We start from the raw sequence: 22,618 nt of genomic DNA, 5'->3' as shown, positions 1-22,618 counted from the left end.
CAAAACCAGGAATGTCTAAAATAAAACAACTGCTCTTCGTTGCACTATCCTGGCAGGAAATGCAGCTGTGTTGCAGTAAGAAACAGATGCTTTTCTTTTGCATTATCACAGCAGGAAAAGCAAGAATTTCTCTGTAGAAAATGGCTGCTTTTTGTAACACCATCCTGGCAAGAACAGCAGCCATGTATAGGTAAAAAAAACACAGCAGCTTTTCATGGCACAAACCTGGCTGGAAAAGCAGGGATGTCTAAGTAAAAAGCTGCTTTTCTTGGCGCTATCCCATCAGATAAAGCCGTGATGTTTGTGAAAAACAGCCACTTTTCAAGGAATTTTCCCGACAAGAAAATATGTGATGTCTATATAAAACAATTGCTTTTTGCGGCACTACCCAGGCAAGAAAAGCAGCAATGTCTTGGTAAAAAAAACAGCTGTTTTTCATGGCATTATCCTGGCAGGGATCGCAGGAATTTCTCTGTAAGAAATGACCGTTTTTTGTGGCACTATTCCAGCAGGAAAAGCAGAATCGTGGCATAAGTCAGCTCAAACATGTCATTTTCAAAACATTTATATGATACATGAAACATGCAAAGGCCAAGTATTCGTGGTTTACAGAAACGTACTGCAGAGCATTTTCTTTTGGTAATTAGGCTGTTGAGAAAAAAGAAATGTATGATCAGTGTGAAGCTTAATCCCACTGCGGAGAAGAAATAAGAACCAAACAACACACTTCATATTTTCTCTTTTATTTGATATTTAGTTTATGTTGCAGAACTCAGCTCTTCATTTTAGACACGTTTGAACATTGTGAAAACATGTTAGCCTGCAGCAGTCTTTATCCTCCAGAACACTGCTGAATTATGAAAGTTGTCAGGACCTTATGAAAAAGGTACAAATTAGAACCGTTAAGCTTTTTGATGATAAAGGCGTACATGATGTACGCCTCACAACGGTTTGTGTTGGACTGAAGCTCTACTATCCCAGCACACAGCGCCTAAAGAATCAACCAATATTCAGAAATGAAAAAGAAAACTGAGAGAGCCCTGTGAAATTCATACAAGAGCGCTTCCTGCTGCAGATCAGTCCAATTAAAAACTAATACTCTTTTCAAATGTTGTAAACTCTTCACTTTGATTTAAATGTCTAAAAACTGGCACATTCAACAAATGAAGAATAAAGTAAGAGCTTTCCTGTCTGAACAAATCACATGAGCACACAACAACAGTGACTGCCCTGAATGTCGGCATCACTCACGCAGCTGAGGCTATAAGCTGTCAAATAAATCTGGGACAGTGGGCGAGGTCTCTGAAGACAGCTGACAGTGAGCGCCACACAGTGGCACTGACTGTGCTAAACCTGATCTGAGCTGAGATACTCCTGCCGCTGCCTCCAGCTTCAGCCCTCTGATACAGAGGTTTGGCCAACTCATCTGCTGGAGCACAGGGTGAATATCTACTCAGCAGCATACACACACTGTCAGACGTTCAGTCTATGGAATCGACCCAGACCATTTACTGCTGTGTAAAAGATTAACAACAACTCATGCTTTCTGTCCATGTACTGTATGTATCCAGACACCCATTATCATATGAACAGAGCTGTGTGTACATACATTTTGAAGTATATCCTGCCCTGTAGTGAAGACTAGAAGACAAGTGTATTAATAAAATTGCAGCCAGTTGCCAGAGTAAAATGTTGGCATTGTACGATTCTGCAAACCATGACTACGTTACATTTGTACGGTTCATACATATTATATCAACATTTCTAAAGTGATGTAGTTTATAAGCTGACTTGGTGAATAACAAGACCACTGTTAAAGACAAACAACAAATACAGTTGATTTTTAGCAAATCACCACAGCGTTTCCGAGGCATTCGCTGTGTTACCAGCACTGATTGTACCCCAAAAGCGGGTATTTTAAGCCAAAATCTGATCTTTTCAAAACCATAATCAAGTGGCTTTTGTGCCTAAATCTACCCACATGTTAACCACAGTGTAATCTCTAAAAGCAGATTCTGCGTAGGTATACAGAATCTGAAAGCCACAGGACAAGATTCTTCCAAGTGTACTGACTGAATCACGTTTGAACACTAGGTAAACTGAATTGCAATCTCGTAACCCACTGGCTATTGTCTGACAATGATTTAGCTTTCTATTAGCATTTTTAAAAAATGATTTGCATTAATATGTAATATGTCTATTTATATAGATAAGCTGAAATGACCAGTGCATGGAAGAGTCTTTGACTCTCACCCCCAGAGGCTTATTGTCGTCAGACCGACATCCAATGGGTGACTGACCACAGCATTGTTGAAAGTTTCGATGTATCAGCTACATTATAACACAAATGTAACCGTGTATCCGTGGTTTGTAGAAACATACAATGCCAACAATTATTCCGGTGATAGGGTTGTAGATTTGCATCTTCCCATCAAAAATAAGGCTTAGCTTTTTTTTTTTAGTTTCTTCATGATTCCTTTGATTCTGTGAATTCAAAGAGTATTCCACTGATTTAGCATTGCACTTCTATAACACTGACAGACTCACGGTGTTGTTCTCATGATTCCAGGCATTCTTCTTTAAAAACAGGCTCCTACGTTACCCATGATGCAACTAAACGTGGCTAACAAATTTTGATTGTAAAGATATTAAGGACACCAAATACTGCTTTTTGTTTCTATCTGATGGTTCAACAATGCCACTGGCCCAACTTTTATTTTGATAGAGTAGAAGGAAGTCAAATAGAACAGGTGGCTTTCAGCTTGTGCTTAAATCATGTTTCCCTCGTGATTCTGTCCCCTCTTGCACACAAATGGAATTATGCGCCTATGAATCGGTGCCTGTGTGCTCTCAAATGTTGACTTGCCCTCAAAATGGTTTTTGGCACTCAAAACTTTTGGCGTCAATATACCTCCATAGATGTGCAGTTTAAACCCTATCCTAGCTGGGCCATACTACACCCTGTTTCTTGATCAAAGGATCTGATTCTTAGATGCAGTTTGCTGTCTCTAAATGGCTTCCCTCATGGGTTCATGTAGACATGTTCAATGTTTTTTTTTCTTTTTTTTTTTTTCTTCATGAATTATCACAGATGTCAGCAGATTTTATTTCAGAGCATCTCTCTAACACACTTTAACATGACTGTGGCTGATCACATGTAATTACAAATACTTTACAAGATTCAGTAAAATGATTCTTGTTCTCACATAATACACTTCTGTCTAATCAGTACTGTGTGATCATGACGCATTCAGTGTTGTGAAGTGTGGCTGGGGTAGCTCGCCTCGACCAACTACAACAACCAATCAGAAACCAAGAAAGACACGAGCTCAGAAGATCTGCTGGAGAAAGAAATTAAAATAATATATTATTTTATTAGTTGTTAATAGTTTTGTACTCTGTATCTGCTGATTCTGTGTGGTTCCAGGTGGTGATATTTGTGTTGACAGTTCCTAGTGGCGGTCGATACCGGCGCTCTGTAGCAGATCTGTCTGGGTCTGTGTTGGGGGTCTGAAGGCTGTCTGGAAGCCTGGTGGTGGGGAGTGGAACCGGCTGGTTGGGGCCGGGTAGTGTGCCCAGGCGGCTCTGTGGGGGGGTGGCTGGCTCCCGAAAGAGCCATTTTGTGTGCCGGAGCTGGGCGGGGCGTCCATTTCTGTGAGCGTCTGCAAGGACTTGAGCCAGTGTGGGGGATTGTCGTCTTGAATAGAGTCCACACCGTTGCCACTGGAGGTTGGGATCCCTACAGAAGAAAAGGCAACAGTACACTCATTGGAAGTGAAATCATTTTTAAACACGAACAAATGTTCTAACACCTTAATGCTCTAATGCTGTCTACCAGCTTCAAATCTTTGGGATTTACTATTCTTAAATTCTAACAAACAAAATGAAAACAAGCCAGTAACGTAGTATAACTACATCTACAAAGGATATGTGAGTAATGAGTATTTCACTGATTGCATTCCAAAACACTGTCAGACTCATGATGGACATTTAAAGGAAAGGACCAAAATTGAGGCAACAGAACCAGAAATACTGTCCTTTTAATTCCACACATACTTTTTCCTTATCCAAACCTGGTGCCTACATTACCCAATTTTCTTAAATTGCATCATGTAGTTTGAAATATATCCATTATATCTACATGTCTGTTTACTTTCTCCCAACTCTAAAGTAATGTAACATTTGCCTCCCACCTTTGTGATAACAGAGCTTTTTTAGCCTGAAATATTTGTTATTTGTTTTGGTTTTGTGTTTTTGATCATTTTAACAGCAAGGTTAGCCATTCAGCCTGGCTGACTGGCCTGGCTGGCTACTAAAATAAAGAAAAGCACCATCAAGTTTATGAAGGCAATCACCACTACGGAGCTTTGCTGCTCGTTTGCATGAGACAGTGTACAGTGGCATGCAAAAGTTTGGGCACCCTGGCCAAAATCCACTGTGGTCTTCTACTGTGAATAGTTAGGTGAGTAGAAGATGAACTGATCTCTGAAAGGCAAGAAGTTAAAGATGAAACATGCTTTTCAACATTTCAAACAAGATTAGAACATTACTTTTGTTTTGTACACTTGTGAAAAAAATAGAAAGGAGCAAAATGCAAAAGTTTGGGCACCAAAGACATTTGAGCTCTCACACTGCTTTTACCAGGGTCTCTGACAATAATTAGCTTGTTAGGGTTCTGGCTTATTCATAATCATTGTTAGGAAAGGCCAGGTGATGCAAATTTCAAAACTTTATAAAACACTCTGCCTCCTGAAACCTTGTCCAAACAATCAGCAGCCATGGGCTCCTTTAAACAGCTGCCTAGCACTCTGAAAACTAAAATAACTGATGAGCACAAAGCAGCGAAGTTTGACAGCAAAAGACCTGCAGAAAGATTTAGCAGACTCTGGAGTGGTGGTGCGCTCTTCTACTGTGCAGCAACACCTACAAATATACAATATGACACCTACAAATATGACCTTCATAGAAGGGTCATCAAAAGAAAACCTTTCCTGTGTCCTCACCACTAAATTAAGCGAAGGAACATCTAAACAAGCCTGATGCTTTTTGGAAACAAGTCCTGTGGACTGATGAAGTTAAAATGGAACTTTTTGGACGCAATGATCAAAAGGTATGTTTGGAGAAAAAAGGGTGCAGAATTTCATGAAAAGAACACCTGTCCAACTGTTACACACGCGGGAGGATCAATCATGCTCTGTGGCATGGGGAACATTTCACAGGTAGAGGGAAGAATGGATTCAGTTAAATTCCAGCAAATTCTGGAAGCAAACATCACACCATCTGTAAAAAAAAAAAGCTGTAGATGAAGAGAGGATGGCTTCTACAACAGGACAATGATCCTAAACACACCTCCACAATGGACTACCTCAAGAGGAGCAAACTGAAGGTTCTGCAGAGGCCCTCATAGTCCCCTGACCTAAACATCATTATAAATCTGTGGATACAGCTCAAAAGACCAGTGCATGCAAGATGACCCAGGAGTCTCACAGAACTAGAAGCCTTTTGCAGGAAGAATGGATGAAAATCCTCCAAACAAGAAGTGAAAGACTCTTAGTTGGCTATAAAAAGTGTTTGCCAAAGGGGCGCTACTAAGAACTGACCATGCAGGGTGCCCAAACTTTTGTTTTAGGCCTTTTTCCTTTTCAGTTATTTTGAAACTGTAAAAGATTAAAACTAAGAAGTAATCTTGCTTAAAATATTAAAGAAATGTGTGACGTTTAACTTCATGCCTTTTGGAGCTCAGTTCATCTTCTAATTACTACTCACAGTGAACAAAATTTTGACCAAGGGTGCACAAACTTTTGCATGCCACTGTACATCAAGCATTTCTGTTTTTGGCAGCTCCTTCAAGCACTGTATATAAAACAGAGCCATAGCAACCAAATGTTAGCTAAGCTCTGAAAATCAGCGTTTGTTTCTACATTGAGTTATTAGCAGATGTGTTTAATGGTTATCTAGGACATAATTAAAATTGATTATTAATGATCACTAAAACTAAAACACTATATCAGAAAACTAACAGTAAATAATATTAACAATATCTACAAAGCCAACTGTGAAAAGGAAAGTAACTAACCTGAGCATGAAAAAATTCTGTTATCACTAAGGTTGGAGGCAAAGGTCTCGTTACAGTAACAGACAACAATTCTTTTACAGTTAGCATTGTACATACCGTTAAGAGTATTTACCGTTCATTTCTGTATATAGCAGTTAGTGTTTTTGATGTTCAGAGCTTAGCTAACATTAGGTCGCTATGTTTTCTTGTTTTTTAATTGCTGCTTGGAAGAGCTGCCGAAAATGAAAGTGCTGACCTCTCTCCTCATAAACTCTTTGCCAAGTTGGTGATAACTCTCAGTGGGATTTTCACTGCAAGTAACCTCCTTCACATTACACATTATTTGATTCATTGTTAATAAAAAACTGGAATTAAAGCCTCTCTATTGTATGCCTTCGCAAACCAGTCAAGTTGCAGTTACAGTTTACATCCATGTCTGCCCTAGACTCATATGAATCCATGACAGTAGACAATGCTTCAACAGCGGATGTTGCTGCAAAGAAGCTGCATATTCTAAAACATGGATGCTTTACAGACATCTTCAACTACAATCAGCTCAGTTTCAATGTGGACAGTACACCCCAGATAAGTGTTACCAATTCAGCATCTGACCAAATGTCCCCCCTGCTGTTCCTAACTTATGATGTTGAATTAAGTCTTTTGCAAAATGTTTTGATGTCAAAGTGAAGTTGACCATTGACCATTTGGACATAAAATGTCATCAATTTATCATTATATCCCATTAGACATTTGTGTGAAATGTATGAAATTTCATCATAATTAGTGTATGAATTCTTGAGTTACGGTCAAAAACATGATTTGTGATGTCACAGTGACCTTTGACTACCACAATCTAATGGACATTTGTGCCAAACTTGATGAAAATCCCTCAACACCTTCTTGAGACATCATGTTTGTGAGAGTGAGACAGAGGCGAGGTCACAGTGACCTTGACCTTGGACCACCAAAAGTCAGTCAATAAAAGATCAGTTTATTGTTAAGTCCAAGTGGACGTTTGTGCCAAATCTGAAGAAATTCCTTGGAGGTGTTCTCTAGATATCACATTAACGAGAATCAGATTTACCAGGTCACAGTGACTTTAATCTTTGACCACGATAATCTAGTCAGTTAATCCTTGAGTCCATGTGGGTTTTTTACGCAAAATTTGAAAAAATTCCCACAAGGCATTCTTGATATATCATGTTCATGAGAAGGGGACGTACTACTACGGATGGACTACCAGAAAACATAATGCTTCCAGCTATCAGCAGCTTGGAGGCATAATAATAATAATAATAATATGTATAATTAGTGAACTTTTAATTAGTTAACTGACAAATATTTCATTAAAAATGAGGTATCCTGTGCTTCTCAAATCTACAAAGACAGTTGTAGTGTTCAGTTTTGAACATGATCATCATACAAAATTGAAGAGTTTTTAAAACTGGGTTACAAAATCATCACAGATAGAACAGGATTTAGAGTTTAAACACATAAACTACAGAGTGGGACGAGCCTGATTGGCCTGAAGGTGTTAAGGGCATCATGTCTTCGCATTGGGAGGTGCTATCCCACAGGCCAGCGAGGGAGGGAACAACATGGGTTGGGATTGGTGGGAATGGAGGAGTGTGCTACAGGACACCATAATAGAGGGGTATAAGTATCACTATAGTTGATTAATGGAAAAGCAAATATACTGCACAATCAAAGCAAATTGTGCCACCTCTAGCTACAAACAGAGCATCTCCATCCCAAAAAACAATGATCTCAAATACAAGTAGAATTAAGGGATTATCCTCACTTACACATAGAAATAAGGTCACAACCTACAGGCAGTAAAGAATTTATGACAGTGCTAAAAAACAACCTTTGTTTCCCTGTCCGAACTGGGAGTAGACTAAAAGCAGGGTGAGCTCATCCACAAGACCTCAGAAGTTGGGAACACGGAGCTGGGTGGAGATATGAGAGCTGACACACCAGGTGACGTGAGGATAGTAGGTCCAAAAGGTAGTATTTATTCTGCTCAAAGTTTCATGAAGACTAAGTAAGGTGAACTTTATTTCAGCACTCAGTCCCCATGTGGCGCTGGAGACAGATAGTTGAGGTCACAGGATAAATTTGTCACAGATCTGCCTGGAAAAATATGTGACTAAAAATATTTACTTGCTGGTTTTGGGTCAGTTGTTCTTCACGTGTGCCTGTTGTAATTTTAGATACTAATGACTGGTGCCTCAGAGCAGCAAAGCTGTAGCAACCCCCTGTTTGCTGTCCCTGCAGATCTGCATGTGGCACAGAGTTAAAGGGACAGTTCATCCAAAAATACATGTTTTTCCATGTACCTGTGGTGCTACTTATCAGTCTAGACAGTTTTGGTGTGAGTTGCTGAGTGTTGAAAATATCAGCTGTACAGATGTCTGCCTTCTCTCTATAGCCCCTTTCCCACTGGCTTTTTAATATAAGAAAGGTTACAATTGGCATTCACACCTAGGTCAAATGACTCAGCAGTAGGTATTTATCACCTACAGTTCTGATCGGCATTGATGTAACCACCACACCAGGCTGAACACACTAATTTTAGCCCCTTAACATGTTAGATGCAATGACATGCCACCACAAAATACCGTCTGTCTCCACCCAAGCAGCGCTCAAACATCAATCCTAATGTGTCTGCACTGAGTTTGAAAGAGCCACTGAATAAGTAAGTAGCATAAAAAGAAGTAACCACCTTAACATTTTCCACTGGCCTCCATGCTGCTTTCTACTGTTTTCTATCCTATTTTCCAGCCTTCTGTGACATTGAATGTGACATCAGTAAAAAAAACAGACACAAACAAACAGAAAGTCATGTAGACAGCTCTATTCTACTGGCAATGGGAAAGGAGTCCGTGACCTATTTTTAGCGGGTTTACCTGTGTTTAAAAAAAACAACAACCTGTACACGTGCTAATTTTGGTGGAAAAAGGGTATAATATAATGCAGTGTCTTTTTTTCAAATGTATTTTTTTTGGCACTTTGAGCACCACAAGCTGAGTGCCATCTAGTTCCATTATACTGGAGAGAAGGCAGACATCAACACAGCCAAAATCTCCAACACTCGTAATGCACACCAAAACTATCTAGATTGATAAACAGCACTACAGGTAAGAGGAAAAATATATATTTGTCATTCTGTCCCCTTATGCCTGTTATCTGGATAATGACATCTGATCACAAGCCTCTACATTTACGTGCTATTCATAAGTGTGCCTGGTATCTTGATTTAGCCTGCATTCCCTCTGCTGTAATTGATTTCTCCTTTATTAATGGACAGTCACTATGAGTTTAGAGGGAAACCCTATTTGGTCTTATTTTTTCTGTTCTTTTAGACGTTGGCAGCTATTTATTTATGTATGTATGTATTGACTGGTGTGGGTGTTTGGCTCTGGTTTTGTGGAGCATCGGTGGTGTTTGTGGTTTGATGGATAATCCTGCTGACAGAAGGCTGCTTCATTCCAAGTCCATCAGCACTGCAAATTTTCAACTTACATAGAGTTGTGTAAACTTGGACCTTCAGTATTACGAGCTTAATTTTAATCTGTTGGCAAGGTGTTTTGAGTACCTTACTACATCCATCTTCATTGAAATACTCTCTGGAATCAGCCAGTGGCTTTTTAAAAGCTCATTATCGTATTTTTAGAGCAGGCTAGTGCCCCAAGCGTGATCTGGCTCCTACCTGTAATGATGGCTGGGTCCATCCACCTAGCTGTGCTGTCCCAGCAGAGGCTGTGAGAAATGCTCCCAGAGAGCCCCGGTGCTCCTGTGTGGTTGACGCTGGATGAAGAAGAAGATGATGATGAGGAAGACGAGGGGTTGGGTAGTCCTCCAAAGTTGATGTTGATGTTGGGTAACAGCGCTCTCAAGCCGTCCTGCCACTCTTTGACATTTATACGCTCTCCACAGCTGCTGTTTTCTGCATGGAAACAGGGAAAGAGGAAGCTCTTAGAAAAAAACATATAGCGATATCGCTACATGGCATTAGCCTTAAAAAAAAAAAAAAAAAAAAATATTTCTGCCAGGCTTCATTGTACATACTGTCTTAAATGTTCTTTTTAACCTAGTCACTGCCTGGTCACCAAAGACCAAGGCTAAATGCTCAACTATTGTCATTTAATATCTACAACAAGATCATTAATGATTTATGTCCCAGCAACAAACATTACTGAGATTTTGGCACTTGGTTATTGTTCCTCAGTGTTCGAGGATATTAAACAAAAATTTATTACAATAAAACAATTTGTGAAACAAAATAACAAAATCGGACTTAAGCAAAGTGAATATTGCTGATCATCTCGTTACTGCGCAATGTTCTGCTGGGTAGCCTTTGGTCCTGGCATTCATGTGGATGCCACCTAACATGCTCCACCCACGCAAACACTGTTGCAGACCAAGTACCCCAGCCCTCCCCCAAGGCGACACACTCCCTGATGGCAGTGCCCCCCCTTCAGCAGGACAATGCACCATGCCACACCACATAAAGTGCTCAGGAATGGTCAGAGGAATGTGGAAAAGAAAAGCTCAAGATGTCCACCTGGGCTTTAAATTCCCCAGATCCTAAACCGATCGGGCATGTGTGGGTAGCGCCAGTACCCCACCTCTAAACCAATAAAATTCGAAGGAATGCTGCCCCCAGAGGTCCTGTGCCCATGCCTCATCAGGTCAGAGGCACCATGAGGCTGCCATGAGGAGGGGTACTTGGTCTGCAACAGCATTTGGGTGGTTGTTGCATGTTAAGTGGCCACATGAGTCCCAGGAGGTTTCCCATCATCACACTCCATTGTAACTGCATGATCAATGAAAGTGACTTCATCTGTCAGTGGTTTTACTGTTGTGGCTGATCGGTGTATAGTATGTGTACTATTTTTCTAATTCTACACTACCCCCACTAGGGGGAACAACATCATTTATATTGAATAATGGATAGCTGAATGGATTCAAAGTCCAGGTCTTCCTTTTTCCTTTAACTGAGATGGAGCACTTCAGGATGTGGGGCAGAGTGACATTTTGCGCTAATGGTCTTCTTCAGACAGTCTGAAGAAGAAGGTAAATGTTCCTCCTGCGGTGGGCATGCAGAGCATAGTAAGCCACCCCCTGCTCCTGTGCTTGGTCTGATTGACAGTTTTCAAATCTGCAAAAAAAATGGGCAAAAGCACATTTTGGAAAAACCAAACAGGCAGTGGGGGTGCTTCGTACAGGTGAAATAGGCAGCCCCTTTGGATGGAGTGAGGAAAAAAATGAAAAGGCAAAATCAATCCAGTAGAAAAAAAGAAGACAAAGGTTGCAAATTTGCATACATTCTATTATTGTTATTTATTACTACTGTTTGCACATTTGGAGGGGGGCACCAAATGTGCAAAGTCTGGCACTACAAACAGGTTGGTTGTTATAGCAGGCTTCAATACAAATCCAAAACTAAATACAATGTGGACTCTATTTTAGCACTAGCAGACAACACTGGAGTTGGTGGTGAAAGTAAATAATGGGCTACTGGTGGCTGGCAAAGTGATAGACTAACATGTGGGCCTGTGAGACAACGGCAAAATATTCCAGCTTTAGGGCCAGTAGAGATGGGTATTGTTTGAAAGCTTCAATAGTACTAGAGTTTCAGTACTAATTCCAAAACCCTCATTTTTTCAGTATAATATCTGTTTTTGATTTAACAAAAGAAATGATCAAAGAAACAAGTGAACAAGATGATGAATATAACCGAACTGCAGATTTTGATACCTAACAATTTTTGACACTCTGCTACGGATAAATAAGTTGGCACTAAAATAGTACTGAGGTTTGACAAATAACCCTCAAATTTAACTATTGCTATCCCCCAAAAATAGTAAACAAAGTGTCACCACAGCTGCTTTCTCATCAGTTTGGGAAAGAGTGAAAAACGGCCCATTGACATTCAGAGTTAGCTGCTTACCATATGTTACATCACCTATTCAATGGTAGGGAAGTCTGGCATGTTTTTACATCAGTAAACAATAATTCAAATTCATAAAATGTATTAAGACGATCATATCAAGTTTTCTGCACTTATTTTCTCTGCCTGTGGTCAAAAGTGCAAGTCCTGAGTCCGGAGAGGCTGCAGCACTGGGCTAATTATTCAGCTGCCATGTTTTCTCCTGCAGCCCAAAAGCAGCACGGAGGTGTGGTCGTTGGGTGCTGGAATCATTTAGAGCTCTGTCTAATGAGACATTGCAGACAGCTGGCCTCACAAGAAAGACAGCCTTTCCAGTTACCATGGCTCTATGAATTATGAATAATAAATACTAACTGAGAAATGACTGTTAGTCAACTTACTCATTAACCCCCGCAGCTAGCTTCCCATGAGATGGCTAAGGAATAGAAACAACTATGGAAAGGCTATCAAGTCTTATTTATTACATGTCATGAGATGTTGTTACCATAGCCATTACTTCGAGCATTAAGTCTTCGGAAGATTCCATTAGTTATATTAAGCTATGGAATTAAATACTGTCAAGCACTAAACCCCCAAAACACGAGTGATTAAGAAGAAACAATCCTCCCTCCGTATTCCCTTTTTTCTATTAATCAGGCTGTCAGGCAGGGAAGCATGGCTGGCATTAACATCATCACCTATGCTGCCATTTGCATCTCCATGTAAACAAGTGCCGTCATGTTTAATTCATGAGACTGAGAGCTGCCTTTAAAATCAATTCTAACCAAGTTATCAAATACCATTCCTTTACAGGGAGGGATTCTTTCCCACTGAATTAGCTGATGTCTTTTATGACTGCTATCAGAAGAGGATTGTCTGCTAATGCAGCCTCATCTTCTTCAACGAGTGTCATTTAACAACCATTATCTTATGTTTAGACATTGCTTACTAACTGACAGATTGTTAATGAGAACATTGCAGCTTAGAAATGAGAGACAATTCCAAGCCAGGAGAGAAGAAGCCATTTGGTTTATGTTGCAAGGTAGTGTACAGATACACAATATGTTCAAAGGCACACAGAAACCCATCCACTTACTTTCAGTCGGGGGCTGTTTTTTTGGGTAGCACCTTGGCTAAATGGCTTTCTACCTAAAGTAGCAACCAATATTGCTTTCAAGGCAAAGGAGCATTTCATTACCTAGTTACGATATTTTGTGGGGTTTTGTTCAGGACTAGCACATCACATCCAAAGTGTCATATTAAGCATATAAGTGTGTGTGTGTGTGTGTGTGTGTGTGTGTGTGTGTGTGTGTGTGCTGGTAGGCTACTGAATGCTACTACGGCCACATCCACACTTATACGTTTTCAGTTGAGACAGCATTTTAAAATGAAAACGATCTCCATACCATGACAATTTTAGAAGAATTTCAAAAATAATCTCTGTCCATACTAATATGTCTGAAAAACATATCACATGATCTTTCACTTAAAAAGGGGCATGTGTGTGCCGATGCAGACAGCCCAGCTGGCACCATACGTCAAGGTGACTTCAGAAAGACGTTGGACTCTTACGTAAATGGTAAATGGACTGCACTTTGAGCCTTTCTAGTCTTCCAACCACTCAAAGCACTTTTTACACTACGAGTCACATTCACCCATTCACACACACATTCATACACTGATGGCTGAGGCTACCATACAAGGTGCTACTCAGTATTCAATACACTCACACACCAATGGAACAGCCATCGGGAGCAGTATCTTGCTGAACTCCTCCAGCAAGTGCCAGGGATCGAACCACTGATCTTTTGATTAGTGAATGACGTGTTCTACCTCCTCTAGACTAAAATGTAACCCCTGAGTTGACAAACTAAAATGGGGTCAGTAGCGTTTTTAAATATTTCTGTTTAAGGGGTTCCAAAGGGCCCTAAAAGTTTGGACGCTAGGCATAAATGTGGCAATCGTTATGTATTTTAAAACAAGAACATATTTGTGTGGATGTAGCCTATGTCAGAGCTGTTAGCGGTCCTTTAATCCTGCTCTTATTGGATTTAGAAATGTTTACAATGCAGCAACGACATCTTATCTTCAGCATTGCAGATATAACATTACATTATCCAAACTCACTGGTTAGTCCCAATGTTCAAGTGAACCAACAACTTTACTCACATACTTGAGCCCTGTAGAGTATCTAACTTTTTCCAACTTCATCAAAAAATACACAGAGCAAAGCCAATCAGGCCCTGCTTGGTCATTATGTTAATCTAAAAAAATCCATCCTTTTTTCATCATTTATCTGTATCCATATCTGTGGCAGGACATGGCCGCCTGTCTGGTCTTCTCCTGATGATAAGCTAAAGGTCGATAGGGATGGTTGTGAATAAAGATGGAGGGACTGCTGGACCGTGTTAAATTAAATTAGCATTTGGCTCTGCTGAGGCAGACAGGAAAGTACAAGAACCGGTATTCCAAGCACATCTTGTTGGTGTTAATAACTGCCCTACGAATACGCTAGTTTGAACTCACATCCTTGGCAAGAAAATCAATTGGCAAGTTGAACTCAGAGGTCCAAATTTGCAAAAACTGGAAACATGGTGAGCTTAATTTGCTATTGGCACCACAGCTCTGCTGCTGATATCACCAGCTCAGCCAGGTTTCAGGAGATTGCATCAGTGACACTGGTCAAAGACCTGCATGGGCGACATCATACCGTCTTCTGGTTGATATGAAGGGGATACTTGGACTTAGACTATAGGCATTTGGACTACATCCTTGGCTTGATGTGGATTTGATTGTACTTGACAGTACTTAACTTGTGACTGATGACGTTTCACAAGTCCATGAGAACACAACAGTCAGGAGTGCAGATTGAGAAAAACTTCAGATCTACAACAGGGAGGGAGGAATGTTCTGTTGGGGTTGTGTCTCACAGGGAGGAGTTTGGGTATAATACCAGAGAGCATACATTACAATGACTACAGAACATTTTATTGTGATGATTCTGAATTTTGTCAGTAAGCTGCAGAGCAGTGATTTGTTTTCACAGCAAAACTAAAATGGAACTCAAGTGGCACTAAAGGAGATGATATTTTGTTACAAACTACCTACTACCACAGAAACAGGCATACCCACTTGACATGGAAACAAGCAGACTTTCTATCACAGACACTATTGAAAGTACCTGATTAAAGCTGGGGCAGGCAGAAATATCGAAAAGCCCTAGAGGTGGCGGATATACTGATGATACTTGGTATGTTGCAGCTTGTACCGTGTAGACCGTATTAAGTGCCTACATGGTGAACATTGAGCATACATGTTTAAAACAACCGGCATGAGACTCACTTTGGCATTTCGGTTCTCTCACTCTCTACCTCTCACAGACAAACACAGACACACATGCACATGCACTAGCATTAGCACGCACACACACAAAAGACTCACAAACATGATAAGTAACACACTCCGGATCACTCGTTCCTGGGCGACAGCGTAAGCAGGTGAGACATGTGTTTTGGTATCTGCAGGGCTCCAGAAAACTATTACTTGCATTTTGCAACTATGGAGCACCAGTGTGACTTGCAATTGTTATTAGGATATGGACTCTTAGTTTATTTACAGCTCACAGTGAAAAAATCCTCACGTTTAGCCACAGTAACAGTTCAACTTTTAGCAAGTTCAACACTAGTGTGAGCAGTCAAGGCGTGTTTGTGTATCTGCAGGGCTCCAGACTGCGACTATTTGGTCCCATTTGCAACCATGAAGCACCACACATGACTTGCAAAATATTATTAAGATAGGAACTGGTGAGCATGACCTGTGATTAGCAAAAGTCTCCTATCATGGACTAGATTTTCTAAAGCCCGAGAGGAGGTGCAGAAGCCTAGTTTTCTCTCAGTTCACTTAAATTACACAAAGATTACCATGGAATTTTGGCCCATTGACACCAAAATAAAACCGCCTACCCCAGGTTAATCTTCCTTTTTCATTTTTCAACTAAAACAGGTGAGCGCTAAAAATTGCAAAGGAGAACTCTGTGCTTGAATTCAAGTCATTATAAATAGACGTATGGTATATTCTCTTACTCGTCATCTTTTCCACCAAGACAAACTTCAGATTTGCCAGATTTCAAAATTTTGTCAAGCAAGTCAAAGGTCTGATATTGATCTCATGAATGCATCTCACAGTTTTCAGTGGCTGATGGAGATTGTTGATGTGTTATCGTTATGTTTTAAGGTATAATTCTGTCATTGCTGTGTGTTTGCTCAAAATACTTTGTTTGCTCTTGTTGACAAAATCATCAGATTGGGAGCTAAATACCATCGTGCCAGAAACAGACGTGATTCTGAGACGCACTTTCAACCAAAACACCAGCGGCTCTCTTTGTGCTGCCTCAATTCAATGAACCTCCCGCCTGTTTGTGCCTTACCTCCCAACTGTGTACCATTCGGTCTGTGCTGGACACCAAAATACCACAGACCATTTCAAGGGCAGGGAAATATCAAATTGTGCTGGTCATTGTGCCACAGTGAAAACAGGGCCCTATGACTAAAACTAAACCAAAAATTAGGTGCCAAGATAAAAACTGATTAAAAGGGTAGAGAGAAGATGCTTTTACCCACTATCATAAAAGGTTTACGTGAAGTCCATGAATGTAAGAAATTACCACTTTTTTGAGATATAATGGTCAAAGATAAATATAATCAAACCAACAATAAACTGCAGTCATAGACAAGGCATTATATCTTTATCCATGCCTTTAATGTTGCCTCATTGTTTGGTCAAACAGCATTTGACATTTCCTTTTAAGTCCAGAGAGGACTCCGATGTGCCTGGACTGCGATGAGGGATGATTTATGGGTATCTCTCTCTAAAGGAGTGCAGCTTACAAATGGATTGTGGGTCAGTCTCCTCCCTGTAGCTGCTGCTGCTGCTCCTCCATCCCTTCAAGACTTTTCCATCTCCTTTCTCATCACAAACACTTCCACACTTGTAAACATGTGCCTGAAGCAAAATCATTACTTGTGATGCCATTTACAGCCAGATTACTTCAGTACTTGAAGTGCTCTTAGGAGGGTGATTTGCTCCTGGAGCAGGTGTTGAGTGAAGGTTAAACATAAACCAGCAGAGATGACACTGGGCCTGTGTTTCATGATGTAAAGATGCTCAGACACTAACTGAAATAACAGCGGCGGTGGTTATCAGGCTGTTGTCTCCATATGTACATGTGCAAAGCCTGTCTGTTGTGTTGCAATAATGCTACAGCAAATGATATGCTGCCACCAAGTGGTCAATAAATTAGCATAAGTTTACCCACAATGCAGTGCACTAAAATGACGTCATGTACTGGCTGTTTCTTGAAGCTCCCAGCGATTTACTTGTTCTGCAGAGACTGAATAAAAAGCCCTGCATTCTGTGCTCCTGACTCTAATTACATGCACGTTGTCCACACTCGTTTCAAAACCAAAACCAATTTCAAAGTTCATTTGTCCATCTGTTTTCACCCTTAAAATTTCAACCCCGACTTCTGTTTATGTCAGCTTTCAATGATTGCTCACATATAACTACTATTATACTATACTATACTATACTACTATGATTAGAAATAAATAAATGACACTAAACCACAGCCATCATTAACACAGATGTGGAACCAGGCCATTGTTTCCCAAGTCACAAGTAAGTCTCATGTATTTGCGTTCAAGTCCTAAGTCAAGTCCCAAGTCAAGACTGACAAGTGTCAAGTCAAGTCCCAAGTCGAAAACTCTGAATTTCAAATGCTGAACAGGTGTACCGATAAAAGTATTGGCTTTTTCCTGGCGAAGGTTTTATTACCCTTACACTAACAAACATAGTCAGCTCAAGTAATCTTAACTTTACTGTCCCAGGCGCAGCCTCTCTGCTATTCACTCCATGTTTGTGTGTCTGTGTTTATGTGGAGAATCAGCTCTGACGCAGAAACATCAGGAGGAGAGGCTGCAGCAGCATGATGATAAATTACACCAAAACCTTAAAAACAGTTACAGATAACAGAACCAGTAACGTCGGAGCTTGTCAGTATTACTACTGAAAAACCAAATCATTCAAATGTAGATCCATTTGAATCGGATGAACAGATCATTTTAACCCAGCCCTACAGCAAATGTTTTGGGTTTTTTTTGCTTAAACAATTACTACAACAATTATTTAATTGTCAAAATAGTTGCCAATTCATTTTTTTGTCAATCAACATATAAATTAATCGACTAATCATTGCAGTTCTATTGACGACAGAATATCGACGTGTTAAATTTACAAAAACCATGAATGCTTTTTAAATTTTGTTTTTATTTGTTAAAACAAGTTTTCTGACATTGCTGCATCTCTGTCTGTCATTTTTGACTCGCACATTTTGCATACCGCGATCAGTTTCGGTACGCTGACGAAACCATCTTTAAAATAATTCTTTCCAACTGGTGCTCAGTAATGTAACATTAGTTCTTCATGGTTCTCTCCTGCAAGTTGACTGGATGCTGTCGCTTTGGTCCAAACACAGTGGATCTGGGGACTTTAGTGTCAACATGCTGGGAATGAATCGTGTTAATGCTAAATGATCCAGGAAATGGAAGAAAGAAATTGATTTGTGGCAATCTTTTCTCAATAACATAATTTTTAATCTTTGGGTTAGCTCTTAATTCAAAAGGCTCACGTCCAAGTGTGGTCACGAGTCACTGATGTAAAAGTCCAAGTCAAGTTGAAAGTCGTGCTTGATATTGTCAAGTGCAAGGTCATCAAATTTGACTCCAGTCCAAGTCATGTGACTTGAGTCCACCCCCCTGTCAGTAATCCACATGAAGTTAGACATCTTTATATATGTACAGGTCAGATCTCTGACCTTGATCCAGTCTTACCTGTGATGGGGATTCCTCCCAGCCCAGTACTGTGATGTCCTGGCAGCACTGTCAAGTCCAAGAAGCCGCTGTGTGACTTGGAGGCTGTCAGACTGACTGTGTGGTTCAAATGCACAAAGTTACTGCGTGAGGAGGTGGAACCCATCCAGGACCCACAAGATGCTGAGGAAGAGGAGGAGGACGAGGAGGAAGAGGAGCAGGAGGATGAAGATGATGATGATGAAGGGTGAGGGGGGAAGCTGATGGAGCTGAAGTCTCCCCTGTGAGGGTGCTGATGCTGGGAGAAATGGTGAGAGGGTGAGAGGTGGTTGGGGAGTGGGAGCCCTCCTGGGGGCCCGAGGCCTTTGTTTAGCAGGGGTCCGTGGGTTCTGTGGGAGAATGAGCCAGGTGATCGGGAGGAGCCGCGGCTGTCATCAACAGAGAGCTCCTTCTCTATGAGGTCAGCCAGAGCCCTGCGAGTGATGTCAAAAGGGTCGAAGCCCAAGTCGTCCTCCTGCTGCTGTTTGGACGAGCCGAAGCCGAACGCCGCCTGCCAGTCTGTGGACGACGACACCGGCATGGTATCTGCACACACACAGGAGATGAACTGTGAGCAGGCTTCACACAGAACAAGTCAAGCTTTCAACAGGTGACTGCTGAACGATTCAGCATTTATACACTGAACGTCTTCATTTAGAAGGCTCCTCCCACACTGGCTGCTGGACAAATGGCCAGCTACAGACAGAAGTCACACTTGGAGGAGGAGGAGGAGGAGGAGGAGGTTGGTCCATCAGACCAACACTATATTATAATAGACATATATACATTAAAACATTGTATATTTTGTTCCAATCTATTTTCATAGTATTTCACTTAGATTAGATGACCAAAACTAATTCCAGTTAATTTACAGATTTGATTCTACTGCTAACCTTAGTCCTTATTTCTACACAAATACCCAGAAGATAACTGCACTAGCATTAGTATGTCTTTGTAAACTGGTTGGCTAAATGTCGATACAGCTGGACAATAAGCTGCATTTCCATTTTTAAATTCAGGTAAACTAAAGACTGGAAGCTGAAACTATTTCTTGAAGAATCAGTTTCTCCATCTGCCCAGCACGTCTGTGCAGCATTTCCATCTGTGATTGCCAACTTCATAGCAACACCAAGACTCCAGGAACTGCACCCGACAGCTGGTCTCCAAGAACTTTACAGCAGGCGACTCCCCATAAAAAACATTAAATGTCACTGAACTGTTGGAGGTCTAAACTAGGGAAAAGGCTGACAGGCTTACAGGTTTGTTTGTTTTTTAAATGTTCTTATACTATAAAAATCTAAATCAGTTTGTGTGCAGATGTTTCTACTTTGACTTGAGGCCAAATGACATGTTGAGAATACTCTGACACTACTGCCAACCTTACACCAAAGGACTTTTCAAGTGATTTCACCATCGTAGACAAAGTTCCAGTGTCAGAATAAAATCATGAGAGTTTTAGCTCAGTTGGTGCACGCTCCTCTGATCTCGATGATTTGGTGTAAGGTTGTCATAAAGCTCAGTCTGAGCTGTCTTGAGTCTGTCTTTTTCTCATCTCAACATTCCAATACAATCAAACATGTTTAATATTATCCTAAGCTTTTAGTCTTGGCTCATCCAAATAGCAAAGAATAGCTGTACTCTCTCCACCAACAAACAAGAGGCAGCAAGCCAGTAACATGGAGGGGACTCAGGGGAGGCACAAGAACGTGGGCAAGTCTTGATTCTTTTCCTTGGAAAAGGAGGAGAAACAAGTGGAGTTGTGGAGTGAACGACTCAGTGCTTATATTGGCGTGTATCTGATCCACCAGCCAGCACTTATTTCACTGAGAAATGTTAATTTCTGAAACGGTTGGCCTCTCCTTCTCACCGTCTCCTCTCACTATAATAGTACCACTAACTAACAGAGGCTGGTAGAGAGTTGAGGCTACAGATTACAAAATGTCAAGTTTGTTAACATATACAGTTTATCTTTGTAGATTATATTGATGCCAAAGTAACAACAATGCTGTCGACATATGATGTTTTTATCTTGTGTTTCTAGAGTTATGTGTTTTTACAGACATGAGGAATTGTTAATATTTCATACAGAGTTGGGCAGTAGCGTCTCTACAAGTAGTGACATTACTAACTGAATTACACTTCTCAGTACCGTGGTGGTAATGTCACAACTTTCTAAGACCAACAGAAGTAGTAATGAAGTTAATTAATTTACTGAGTAGGGTGGTAGCGTCCACAAAACTTTTCTACAGAGGTCTCCATAAAAGAAAGGATAATAAAACTGAGGATAAGTAATGTGACTGACACCAGCTCTACATCGAGACATGTAGACAAGGGAAACACTTCCGCATGACATCACATACCAATCCTTTAGTTTATTCTGCTTGCTGCTTCGCTATTGGCTTTTCTTGGCAAGATCCACCCTACTCTGCCTCTGATTGGCTACATTGCACTTCATGAGGCATCTCTCACGTGTCTTGCCCATAGACTGTAGCCCCTTTTACACTGCCAGATTTTCCGCGTATGTTGGGCCGTTTTGCCGGCAAGCTGCGAGCGTTTAGACACACAGAGCTGTCCGAGGTGCCTAATTTTCCGCCTCGTAGGGTAGTCATATTGGCGGAACCCTTTTAGTTTAAACAGACCGAGGCGGCCTTCCGCAACGAGAGGGGCTGTTGAAGACTTGTGCGAGGAGCTGTTGATGACGCCACACGTGCGACCCACTGGCGATGGATAAACAGGAAACAGCTGATAGCAGGAATTAGCAAGCAGCTAGTAGCAAGAGGGAAACGCAAACCTGACAGACACTGTAAAGATGAGCAACTGGGGAGACAAGGAATTGTGCGCCCTCCTTGGCCTTGCAAACAAAGAGGCCATTAACTGTCAGATGAAAGGAACGGTGAAGAACAGGCTGACTTACAAGAGAATCGTCGAAGGACTGACCAGCCGCGGCTTCCCTCCCACGTCACTGGTTACATCACACGCTGAGCTACACATTTTCTTACTTGCTCACGCCCCCCATTGCCTCGAAAAAGGCGCATTCTGTATAAACAAAAGTAGGTAGGCGGCATTTTGCCGCACTCCCCGATTTTGTTTTTATACTGCCAATGCTGAAAAAAGACTGATTGGGCTTTCCTGCAAATTTGCACAATTCCTATCTAAAAAGGGCTTGTATATATTTAGTGGAATTGCAGTGAACACTAGAAAAATAGACACAACAAGGGCCAAGAAAAGAGCTAAGGAGACAGAGAGCAGTAATAAGAAGAAAGAGATGTTCATGTTCTAATGTTCCAAAAAGAAAAGTCTGAATTGAGGTCAGTTATTTTTATTGTTTATATTACTGTCTTTTATATGTTATAGTTTAACTGACTGAAAATCTATTTTGGAATTCTGTTTTTGAATTAGTGACGTAGCCAGATAGCCTACTGCAAGAGGCCAAGACAGAAATGAATTAAGCAGGAAGAGGAAGAGAGAAAGAGAGAGAGAGCAATAGGCTGACTGATGATGTCATGTTATTAGAGGACATGTTCAAATGTCACAAAGTCTTCAAAGAAAGAAAAGAAGTAAGTTTTAATTTACACCTGTTATTTTATAGTACGCAGTCCAACTGAACATTTTTTTGCCTGCCTATGTGTTTTCCTCCGGTAACACTGATTTGACATTAAAGGTAGGGTCTGGAGGATTTTCCAGTTGCTGTTTGTAAACACACATTCAAATTCGGCCCCTCCT

At 40.9% G+C, this 22,618-nt stretch overlaps 1 protein-coding gene across 2 annotated transcripts in view; it reads right to left on the bottom strand.

Moving 5' to 3' along the window:
* Positions 1 to 740: 740 nt before the first annotated feature.
* Positions 741 to 22,618, bottom strand: part of cnot4b (CCR4-NOT transcription complex, subunit 4b) — a 50,627-nt gene continuing 28,749 nt past the window's right edge. For both annotated transcript variants that reach the window (XM_050036485.1, XM_050036486.1), the window contains exons 11-13: positions 18,878 to 19,441; positions 9,768 to 10,004; positions 741 to 3,739 (exon numbers count right to left, since the gene is read on the bottom strand). In XM_050036485.1, coding sequence (XP_049892442.1) covers positions 3,453 to 3,739; positions 9,768 to 10,004; positions 18,878 to 19,441 — 1,088 coding nt within the window. In that variant the 3' untranslated portion in view covers positions 741 to 3,452. The remainder of the gene's footprint in view (positions 3,740 to 9,767; positions 10,005 to 18,877; positions 19,442 to 22,618) is intronic.

This window comes from Epinephelus moara, chromosome 23 (assembly GCF_006386435.1).
Source record: "Epinephelus moara isolate mb chromosome 23, YSFRI_EMoa_1.0, whole genome shotgun sequence".
NCBI classification, from domain to species: Eukaryota; Metazoa; Chordata; class Actinopteri; order Perciformes; family Serranidae; genus Epinephelus; species Epinephelus moara.
The sequence above is the reverse complement of the archived record's forward strand: the minus strand, read 5'-3'. Positions and strand labels throughout refer to the sequence as shown.